General features: G+C 35.1%; 1 protein-coding gene across 1 annotated transcript in view; it reads right to left on the reverse strand.

Moving 5' to 3' along the window:
• LOC113391820 (uncharacterized) overlaps positions 1-12,587 on the reverse strand; it is a 74,931-nt gene that overhangs the window by 18,086 nt on the left and 44,258 nt on the right. Inside the window, exons 3-4 of the mRNA XM_064219495.1 lie at positions 1,658-3,172; positions 367-564 (exon numbers count right to left, since the gene is read on the reverse strand). Coding sequence (XP_064075565.1) covers positions 367-564; positions 1,658-3,172 — 1,713 coding nt within the window. The remainder of the gene's footprint in view (positions 1-366; positions 565-1,657; positions 3,173-12,587) is intronic.

Consider the following 12,587-nt stretch of genomic DNA (forward strand, 5'->3'; position numbering starts at 1 on the left):
GAATACTTCGTGATCATTTGTCATTTATTATAGCTTAGACTGATTTTCATACGGTTTTCATCAATGGAGTGATCCATATGGAAAGGTTTATGTGGATAATTTATTAAGGTTTTGTGTCAATTTTAAATTACGGCGACTAAGAGCTTTACTGGCGTGGACTGCGTAAACCAGTAAAATATTATATGATTTATGTAGACCCTTATTATAAAAAATATTACATGTAAAATTTGACCAAAGAAGTCGTTTAGTATAGAATGATACAGCGGCACAATAATTTAGACTTCGAATGATACGAGTACTATCCAAAAATTAATTATAATCAACACCGGAATATGATAATTATGAAAGTGTAATTAACAAACTCACCAGAAGCCGGTTTCTCCCCTGGACCCTGGATAGCGGATACGGTCACGTCAAATATCTCCCCGTACCCTGGCAACGCGGTCTCAGCGGCGGTTATGATGGGCGCATCTGGACGGTACCTCGTTCCATGCGGTTTGAAGTCGGTGTCATCGAGGACTATGCCGGGGCGAGGACGATAAGGTCGATATGGAATTTCAGAAGCTGGAGAAAATAATATTATATCTATAATCATTTTATAAATGCGAAAGTAACTCCGACTGTTACCTGTTCACGTTTACACACATTAAATTAGACGTGGAGACAGTACTCAATTTCGAGCGGGTGAAGCCGCAGGTTCAGCTAATTTTTATATAATAGATAAAAGCTTAGTTCATGCAATTAATTAATTCGTACTAATAAATAAGGATTATCTAATGAAGAAAGTTTCTTCCCCTAATTGTCCCGATTGCGGGTCTGTAGAGGATGTATACCACATTTTAATGGAGTGCGATCCTCTTCTATCACAATTGATAGATAGATCTATGGGCATATGTAATATTTATCTTGATAATCCTACTTCGGAACTAGCCAAAATTATGTATAATATAGGTAAACATAATTTAACTAAGCGAAATAGATAACATAAATATAAGAATATTTGTAACCTACCAGAGCAACATAGTCACCCAAGTGACTCAGCTCTTAAAATGAGAATTAAAAAAGAAATAAAAAAAATAAGGATACTTTTGTTTGTAATGTCCAACTGAAACTAATAATCCAATATACATTAAACTTATACCTATATATACGTTTCTGCGTAATATATTTATAATAATTGCATATGTAGCTTTTTAATGCCATGTCGGTATCTAGATCGCCTTTGCCTATAGACACTGGCACTGTAAATAATATTAATTTATCCTTCTTTTTTTTTAATTATTCAATGATATAAGGTGTTGTCACAGAGTGACCACGTCGCTATCGTTCCTAACTAAATCAACTACGTATATAAATAATTTAAGACTATTTTATAAGTATTTCTGGTATCTAAAGATCTTGGTAAGGGATGGGACACCCCATTTATTCAAATGCATAAAAAAAATGCCTCTTTCTACCACGATCCGTGAAAATATGATAAATTTACCTAATTTATTCTTCTTCTAACAGTTCCGTCGTTACGTCGTGATGCACTGACCAAGAACTAAGACGTTATGTCCCTCGTGCTTTGTAACAGGCTAGCTTAACTACATTTCAAACTGGAACACAGCAGAACTCAGTGGTACCTTGATTCACAATACATAAGTATAATACTCACTTGGCAAGGGATCTGTATTTATTGACGACGTCTGCATTTCAATGTTAGGTTTAACAGCTTCAGTGGCAGATGGCGCGTGACTCATCAAACCCAATGTCGGCGTTGGAGCGGCGACGGAGACTGTTGTTGACGACAGGACTTCAGTTAAAGACGATTCTATAACTGGTGCGACTTCAATGTTATTTTTAACTGGACGCTCTGTGGTTTTCTCTTCTGTTACTTTATATTTGTCTCTATTTTTATCCGAATTAAATTGCTCCTTTTTCTTTTCAGGTTTCAAAGGTTTTTCGGTTTTCGCTTTTTCTGTAGTTGTCTTTTGTGTTGTAAGTTCAATTGGTTTCTCTGTAGTTGTTGTCGTTGTAGTTGTCGTCGTTGTTGATGTCGTTGTAGATTCCGTTGTCGTTTCCGTTGTCGAAACGCTTGTAGTTGTTTCGGCTGTTGTTAACTGAATTTCTTTATCGTCCTCTGTTATGTTTCTTATTTCGGTTGTTGATTCAGGAGTTACCAAAGGTATAACATCATCGTGATGTAATTTGTTTTCAGAATGTGAGACGTTTTCGTGTTGCTTATCATCTAAATCTGGAATGTCTGGTGGAGGAATGTGAGTAGGTTTGTATACTGGAAGACCTGGATTCGGTCTTCTTGTCGGTGGTCTTGGCCTCGGTCTCTGCCAGGGCGGCATAGGTCGATGGAATCCTGGTCTATTATTCATTGGTGGAACAATTTGCTCAGGTAAATTGACACCATGAGGTATATCGAAGGGATACGGTGGTGGTATTTTCGTGGGATGGAATAATGGCGGTGGCGTAATAGGTTTATCGAAATCAGGTGCGGAGTAAGACTCAGTTATCCTCGGTGGGCCGCGATTGTTTATCCTAGACGTCATTGGTCGAGGTCTGCCGTTCAATAGCTGTGTATTAGCTTGAACGTTAACTTTACCGTTTAACATTTGGACAATTCCCGTTATAATATTATGTATTTCTGAATTCTGACGTCCTTGATCTCTAGGGCTGGTGGTGGCGAATGTCGGTGGCTGCACTGCAGTAGATCTGATTTTGGACCCCGTAGGTGCTAGTGCACGCCCCTTCGGAGCCCTCTTCCCTTCCCCCGGAAACTTGAAGTCTAATTTGTCACCGAAACCGGATGACATCAGCATAGCTTCATCGCTCGTGTAATAATCAATGGTTTTAGTTGGATCAATATCGTAATATTTCCTCTTATTGTGTACTTCGATTACATTGTCTATTTCATTGTTATTTGACGATGGTATTTCGTCTACATTGATTGATCTTGAACCTCTGCTTGGTTCGACTGATGGTTCGACGATTACTTCGCTTCCCGTTTCATCGTCTGATATTACGTCTTGTGTTATTGAGACGTCGTCATATTTGGCACTAGGTTCTAAATTAAAACCTATTTCGGCGTCGCTTGTTTTTAATAATATATTAGCGTTAAACCTATCGTCGACGACTGACTTTGGTGATAGCTGCGATATTGTGTATGTCTGTTCGTAACCTGGAACAGAAATTTATTGTTATTAGTTATTTTAATTATATTATTTTATGATTTTCTTAAATGTGATTAACACGTGTCTTTAGCTTAATCAAATATTTTATATAAAAATGAAACGAAAAAAAAACCGTAGACCCTAAGACTTATGACCTCATGACCTGAGCAAAAACATAAATTTTTTTAAAAAAATAAATTCGATCCTGCAGATTCATATGATATATAAACAAATAAAATGAATAATGATGAACAGATAAATAAATAAAATATAATCATAATGATCATAAGCGAGATAAATCATTGACTCTGACCAGAATATAAGTTTCAGGAGAAGGTTCATACCCAGATAAGCGCAAATATAATTTAAACATTTTTTACAATATAACGACAGCCTTTAAATGTGCCACTGCAGAACAAATCATTTCTGAAACGTAATGCTATTTTCAAACTCAAAGTAGTCCAAACTGTTCTGGTCATAATTACTATAGACCCCCCTGCCCCCCTGACGGAACCTAGTTATTCCACAACACTGCTTCACTAGTCAATGAAACATGATTTGTAGCTCACAAGGCTTGGATTCCTCCACGCTACTCCAATGAGAGTTGGTATAATTTCATTAAAAATTAGACACAGGAAGTTTTCCTAAAGATGTTTTCTTTTACCGAGCACGAAATGAATTATAAACAATAAATAAGCACATAGCAATCCAGTGGTGAGCACCACCAGCCTGGGTTTGAACGCGCAACCATCGGTCGACTAATACAGAATTCCTCGACATGTCTTCAGTGAAAGTTCAGAGGTGTTCGAAACTACGGTCTCCGGTTACGCCCAAGGTATTCCACCTTCTAGGGTACCACGGCTTTCCAAGCGTTATATAATAAAAATTAATTGTTTAACACTGCACAATCCGTTGCACAATTACCTACATGTCACTATAGTAACATTGCCACACGAAATGTGACAATGCTATAACAACGGTGACATAAGTGCGCATGCGCACGAACAATAGACAACGGTCCTTATAGCTGTCTACTTTCACTATGACAGACGTATTATAATGACGTACTAATTAAATTTGTCTATGAACCTGCTACTCGTTGGTTAGTTAATTAGTAGATAGCTTATCAGGTGGCTTCAACCCTTCATCCCCGATCGGACCAGTAAAATATTTAGAGTTCGTCTTTACACAAGTAAATATTATTATCACAGCATGCTAGCACATAGGATCTCCTTTAAAAAATAACTGTACTAGGATCCGGCTTTTCATAATAGTACAGCTAAAATATAGATGTATATTATATATATATATGTATAAAAACATTTAATACTCGAAAGTAAAAGAAAAAAATCTATTAATGTTTGTGAGTATGTTTTTGAATTAATAATTCGGTATGCGCATGTGAGGTGTTTTTAAATGTGTGCGTCTGTTCGTACTGAATCATTAAGGCAAAAAAAAAATGACGACGTCACAATGACTGACCATGTTCTAAGAATTATCTGTTAATAACATAGATACCAAACATTTAAACAAATGTTACAAATCGCGCTAAATAGGCATTGAAAGCCGGTAACATTTTTATGAGCCGAGATGGCCCAGTGGTTAGAACGCGTGCATCTTAACCGATGATTTCGGGTTCAAACCCAGGCAGGCACCACTGAATTTTCATGTGCTTAATTTGTGTTTATAATTCATCTCGTGCTCGGCGGTGAAGGAAAACATCGTGAGGAAACCTGCATGTGTCTAATTTCAACGAAATTCTGCCACATGTGTATTCCACCAACCCGCATTGGAGCAGCGTGGTGGAATATGCTCCATACCTTCTCTTCAACGGGAGACGAGGCCTTACCCCAGCAGTGGGAAATTTACAGGCTGATTATTTATGATTATGTAACATTTTTATGCTGATCTGTGACTTTGAATACAGACATTTGATTTGATGATTTTATGGACACACACAAAAACAAATACATAAAGATTGAGAACCACTGGCCTGATACTTGATTTTGTTATTCAATTGCAACCATACAATACCGTGGTCACCGTTAATCGCCGGCAAACGGTAACAGCACGAGATCTTCACATGTTGCAACAATGAGATACGATTAACGCTTTGTTTTTTACAAACGGCAAATTAAACCGCTGGTAGGTGGTAGGTTTACCATTCGTACAAATATACTTTATTTAAGTAGGCTCTTGCCATTTATTATTGCGATTGCGAGTGTAAGTTAGATTTTACTGAGAGTAACCAGCAAGAACATTCGGGGCTCTCGCCTTTTAGTTAAAATACATACTAATTGTTCATTAAATAGAATTATATGAATGCGGTTGTTGTAATTTTATTTTATTTTCATTAGGACAACCAACAGTCGAAACAATATCACATCCGAAATAAAAAATAAATAAATTAAATTTCAAAATTATCAAGGCATAAGTTCTTCTACTTACAGGTAGTCTCACCACGCATTATCATATTAGACAATGTAATTATTGAATATATGAATTAAACATAAGCATAATAATTAAAAATATAATACACTTTTATACTATTATATAATAAATAATAATTAATAAAACCAATAAGGTAAACCATATGATTAGAATTGAGCACAAATAATATTCTTTATTTTTCGATTGAATCGAGGGCGACTATCGTGACGTATGTCTAAATGTTTTACTTTAATACTGATGGTGGTGTATAACAATGATAATCTCGATATGATGGAATACCTACCTAGTTGCTAATACCTAATATATATATATATATATATATATATATTTAAGTAGATGGAGCGGCAGCGACGGGATTAGCGTCGGTCACGAGTTGACAGCCTTCATAAAAAAATAAATGAATTCAAAAATATATAAAAATAAAGAAAATATATTTGAATTGTTACAATGTCTCCTCAATCAGATTGTAAATCTGATAAAGATGATCGTATAAATCGGAGCAAATGCCTTCCCGAAAATCTTATAGCTTTTTACGAAACTTTAATATAAAAATAGTTACCATGAGTGTTCCTTAGGGGACGAACACGTGCTATTGTGGCTTTTTTCAGACCTTCAACTTTCTAGAATATTGTTTTGATTTATCCCTTAAGATTTATCATTCGCTATGTAATCGTACCAAAACTGTTTATTAGATAAACGACCGTCACAATTCGGCCATTTTGTACGAAATATTTAAAAGTTACACAAACCTTTCTTCCTCATCGCTCTGTCTATTAGTGAAAACCGTATCAAAATCCGTTGAGTGGTTTAGAAGACGTAAGCCAAGATACAGACAGAAGCAGACATTCATTTTTTCTGTATTATAATATTAAAAATACGAAAATAACTCTGTCTGTCTGTTTGTTGTTCTTTTACGACCAAAACACTGAAACGTCTTTGATGACATTTAGTACGAAGCAAGCTTGATATCCAAGGAAGAACATAGGCTACCCTTTAAACTCGAGCAAAGTCGCGTTCAACAATTCGCGTATATATACTTAAATGAATAACTATAGGTATTATCAAAACCCGCACGTGTACGCAAAAAAAATATGCTATTTCATCCAATTACTAACAAAAATGAAAGTTTATTTTCAGAGAAAGTTAATCAGTGACTTAGTGTGCGGGCGGACGCCGAGCCGGTGCCGGCTGAGGTTGCGTCAGGTATGTGGAACAATTACTGCGGCGTCAGTTGTAACCGAAATCGATTTCAATGTCGATGATCGCGTTACGGTCGCTATTTATTCCCAAAAATGTATAATCGGAGATGCATTCATGGGAATACCTGCTTAGTATTAGTATTTTAGGGGTACGGGTGTTGGTTATGTGGGGCTCTTACTCAATAAAATCATTGAGATTATTATTATGATTCTCAACACGGATTGGAGATGCTTTTGGGATAGTTCTAAGATACCATAAAAATTATTTTTAATAGTGGACAAGTGTGAAACTTGTAGTTAGTAGTGGTACCTAAAGCACATATAATATGATCTTGAAAAATTACGATTCCTGAGTGCTTGTTATATGATGATGATGACCTGATGGTAAGTTTTCACCAACGACCTTAACTTTCGAGTTGTGAGAAGTAATAACGATTCCTTACAAACCCATGCGCCACCAGCCTTGGGAGTTAAGGTGTTATGTCCCTTGTGCCTGTAGTTACACTGGCTCACTCACCCTTCAAGCCGAAACACAACGATGCTTGTTATAACTGTTTGACAGTATATATGATGAGCGAATGGTACCTACCCAAACCCACAAAGGCCTACCAAGTAACATTTTGGTACCCGCTGCCGTGATCCACTCAGAGAACAGTAGCTCTCACCTCCAACTCAACTGACAAACGTAAAAGTTAAGGCAATTTTTAAACCCATGTAGTAATCTACTAAATGTCTCAACTTCAGATAAAATTTAAGCAACAAAACTTAGAAAACTTTTCTAAATATATATCATCTCTACATATAAAACAAAGTCGCTTCCCCCTGTCTGTACGGTTAGTTAACTACGCAACGGATTTTAATGCGGTTTTCGTCAATGAACACAGTGACTAAAGAGGACGGTTTATATGTATATATAAATCATACATATTAAAAAGTTTATTAAGGCTAAATTAATAAATAGCTCTTAAAATTAATAAAAAATCATACTTTGTAGAAAAAAACTCCTGGATTTTGGTTCGGATTTCATCACAGTAAACGAATTGTGAAAAACGGCATTGCATCCTTGTTTATTTGAAAAGAGCATGCGAGTTTCTTGCCGTTTCTTCTCGCTGGAGGTGGACTCGCTGCTATCCGAAACGATGGTAGTACTTAAATATTGACGATTCAAAAACGCTTCATTGTGAAGTTTACTTGAATAAAATACATTCTATTTGATTTGAAACGTCAAACCGACACTTCGTATCTGAGAAGAGCCACCGAAAGAAATATCAGAACCGGCGAATGAAGCTCAGAAAAGTAGAAAATAGTCGAGAATTTAAACTTTCTCAGCCGTAAAAAACTAGATTTATCTTTTTTATGTTTGTTAATCAATCTAGAAGTTGTATATGAACCTTTATTGTAGCCGTACGAAGTCAGGATGGGAAGCTAGCAAGGTCTATGACTCAAAACATGATTATATAGAAGACTAGTTGTTTTGCATTTTTTGGGGTTGATTGTTAGGTATAAAAACAATTGAATTAAATTCGGTTTAGCTGTTTGGCAGTGAAAGAGCAACAGACAGACACGCAGAGTTACCTTCGCATTTGTATTGATAAAACGTGGAGTAAGTATTCGTTAGTTTCCTTACCTACATTAAGAATGATGAATGAATTAAAATATCACTCTAAAATCAATCAAAACTAAGAGTAATTATAATATTTAAAGTGGTGCATAAACAGCTGATTATAATACTCTTACTTTTAATTAGCTGCTAATTTAAGTATCAGCGTCGTACATGATTAGTTATTAATTTCAAATTTATGATAAGAAATAATAGATAAGGACTGTTACACAATACAAGAAAATGTAGATGATGACGCGTGACACTTGCACACACACACGCCCGAACATACAGTTACACACACAGTTACAACGTATAGTACTCGTTTCTTAAAAGCATAAAAAATATAGAGATACTTAGTGGTAGGGCTTTATTACTAAACGGCAGCCGCAGTGCTTACTTTTAAAAGTCACTTCGTATCGCGAGTTATAGACCGACTTTACACCTTACCTTTGATACACTTTTATGATACTTGTATCCTTTAAATGTCATAATCATTACCGTCAATGTCGCATAGCACTCTCTGACATTTACGATCGTCTCATTTTTTTTACAAAATACCTCTAAAGATCAAATTTTCAATTGATTTAATTAAACAGTTATAATTAGTTCAAACTAGTTGTATAAGGAATGCTATATCCAAGCTCGTCTTAGTCCAAAGTGAATGGGAGCATAAAGTCGAGTCTTGGGACATCAGTGAGGCGCCTCAGGTCTCTTAAATACAATTTTTGGGAGGGGAGATCGCCAGAACAGTGCTTGCACCTGAGCACTTGTTTGGGTAGCTTCGGGATTATGTATTATTTTTTAGTAATCCAGTCATTATATACATTAAATACAAATGAATCGGTATTAAAAAAGCTTAACTCGAAATTTTCGACCTCGATTTCCTATGTGCGTTCGTCGCCATCTTGAAAATGGGATTGAATTTCGGTTTTTGTTTTTTTTTTTTGCGATAATCAGCCGCGCGTCGTCATACGAGAATTATGGTAAATAGTTTTTTGTTGCTTAATTTACGCTTTACAATTAAGGTCGTGTACATATTTAACCTACCTTTTTAACTTTTCAGCTTTTCTAAGCCGTATTTAGAACATATACAAAAATCATCCTTTGCGACGTATATGCATTTCTTGACCTGTTTTTTGTATTTCATGTCTAGAGTATATACAGAGAGAGGGAATGGTCGCCTAGAGGCTTTTTCATTGCGTAGAAGAACTTCGATCCAATAAATACAAATAAGGCATAACTTTTTATTTTAATTAATTTATTTATTTATTTTCGGGAAACAAACAGAACAGTGGAACAGTTATGTGAAATATATTATACTGTTCTATATCTATACAATGGATAGAAGAACTATGTGTGAATATTCGCTGATGTTCAAACGAGACGCATTCCAGAGACCAACATTCGGAACCGGTGATAGCTTAATATTAAAATTAGAATAACCTTGTTAGATTACGATTCGAGTGCTTGTAAGAATGTACTTGAATAAAGTATACTTTGATTTTGATCAACAGTAGATACGTTTAATTTACAATCGAAATATTATTCGTTACGTATGTATAACGTCGTTTGTAATGTGTGTGTGTGTGTGTGTGCAGACTCAGATGGACTCTCTATTCCCTGTTGAAGTATGTACGGTATATTTAAATAACCTCATCTTTTTCGATTTTCACATCCCTAGTTTATAAGTACATCACTGGATGTCCTCTGTAATTTTTGACTTGACTCTGTTATCTTTGGTCGAATTCGTATTCGATAAAACATAGCGTGCAACTTATAATTACGTTTAATATCATTAAAAACAACACCCTCATTTTTGTAACCCGATGGGATGGAAAATCCGACACGCACAAAAAGAGTTCAACTTTCAGACACAGGGATACTAGGATATTAGTGAGATTTGACGGAAAAACCCGAAAACTTTTTATCGGCCCGACCTGGCGTTTTACACAGGAACTCGGGGTCTTTAACCTTATGTCACTGGTAAAAAATACATTAGCTTTATCAATGTATTTTTTAAGCATTTTTAAGGCATATTATTCAATTCAAGATTATACAGATGATAAAAAAGATTAACTATTGAGTTTCTTGTCGGTTCTTCTCGGTAGAATCTTCATTCCGAACCGGTGGTAGCTTCACTAAATATAGTTTATTAAATGAAGTTTCAAAAGTACTTGTAAAAGTCTACTTGAATAAAGTATATTTTAATTTTGATTTTATATTTAGCCACTAGACCAACGAGATACAGCCCGCCAGTGACATTTACTGAATATTTACTTTACTTTTTTAGCTGTAAATTCATTACATTTGATATTAAAAAACTTGATATTGCAAACATGTATTCAAATAACGTTAAATACATCCGGGTGGTTAAGACACTGGATAAATTTCCGGTTAAGCCATACCTTCTATTAAACTGTTTTATTTTTTTATTTATAAACATATATATGTACATAACTATATTAATAATTTCGTGCAGGTCCACGAGAGACTCGATCGAAACCTATCCACAAGTACAGATCGTTTACAAATAACGATTTTTAGACAACTTGTATCAGCGAAATTCGTATAATCGAGATATTTCGATATTAATCCCGTGGGATTCAAAGACACGACAGTTCAGCGGGCGACCATGTTTGACAAAAGGAACCGACCTACTTACTACCTTTGAATTTTAAGTTAATTTGAATGCCAAAGTTAGTAAAATTACCTCATTTCTCATCACCTAAATAGAAAATATAGATGTTTGATAATCGTAGATGATCACGACTTTTATGAAATAGGTATATTTTATATGAAACTACCGTCCCGGCTTCGCACGGGTGCAATGCTGATGATAAATATACTACAGAATGTCTTACAACGTGCACAGTCTTTTAGTCGTTAGACAATACAAACCGAAGTATTGCTTAAAATCGCTTCGAAAATAAGCCATTATTTCTCGTAAAAAGTAAAGGATAAAAAATGCTTGTTGTGGGCTAACCCTTAAAGACAGATATATACCATCGCGGACTTTTTTGAAGACCTTTTTAAGGTGTACAATACTGTAGCACATTATTTTGATCTATCTCGTAGGGTTATCAGTGTTTCTCTACTATATTGTGCATACATACATATAAGCCTTCCTCTTGAATCAATTTATCTATTAAAAAAAACCGCATCAAAATCCGTTGTGTAATTTTAAAGATAGCATACATAGGGACAGACAGCGGTAAACGACTTTGTTTTATACATGTAATGAAGTAAACAGTAAACCGTATTTGTTTAATTTTATTTATTTTACCTGATCGAAGCCGGTATTTCATCTAGTATAACAAAACTTAGATCCATCGAAGGTATTCTCTTAATAGAAATACACTCAAAGTGCTCATGTGCTTAAAAGATGCACATTTAATATATTCGACTAGGCTTCGACGGTAACACATAAAAGAGGAGGTTCTATTCTGTGCCGGAACAACATCTCGAACACGCTAACAGAACATTTGAATATATCTTTCGTAACGACTCGTATATACAAATTGATGTTGTTGCATGTGTGCGACATACTTCGATAGGATATATATAATCACACAACACAGAATATATATATGATTTTTTTTTATTCCAAAGATTTTAACATACTTAAACCATTTTTAACATAACCACTATACTATAAATACGAGTAATTTCTTTATTTTTCCGTATCCAAAGGGTAAATGATGCCCAATTACCATACCCTGTTCAAGTTAGCTTGATGTTTCTGAATGATCTTTAATAAGGATTTTTGTAATCGATATTTGTAACAGTCACTGCCTGTTATTCGCGTCCCTACCGTCCGACCGATGGAACATCGTACGAGCGTCTATTATTTTCAGTGTTTCTATATAAATTTTACTTTGACGCAATAATATATAATAGAAAAAGTCTTATAATTTTCGGAGAACGCTCGAATCTTTAGGAACTTTTGTATTATATGTATTTTTTTAAAATATTTTTACAATTTTATAAAATCTAATTAAGAAAATAATATGTTCGTCATTGCAAAGTTATGTCGATCAGAAAAATTTACATCTATCAAAAAGATCGAGCTATCTTGTACAGGGTATAAGACTGCTGTCCGTCCGTCTGTCTCGTCGCCGGTATGTATAAATCTTGAACCATGGGTGAGGCGCCCCAGAAGTCTGATTAAAC

This window comes from Vanessa tameamea, chromosome 28, assembly GCF_037043105.1.
Source record: "Vanessa tameamea isolate UH-Manoa-2023 chromosome 28, ilVanTame1 primary haplotype, whole genome shotgun sequence".
Classification (NCBI taxonomy): domain Eukaryota; kingdom Metazoa; phylum Arthropoda; class Insecta; order Lepidoptera; family Nymphalidae; genus Vanessa; species Vanessa tameamea.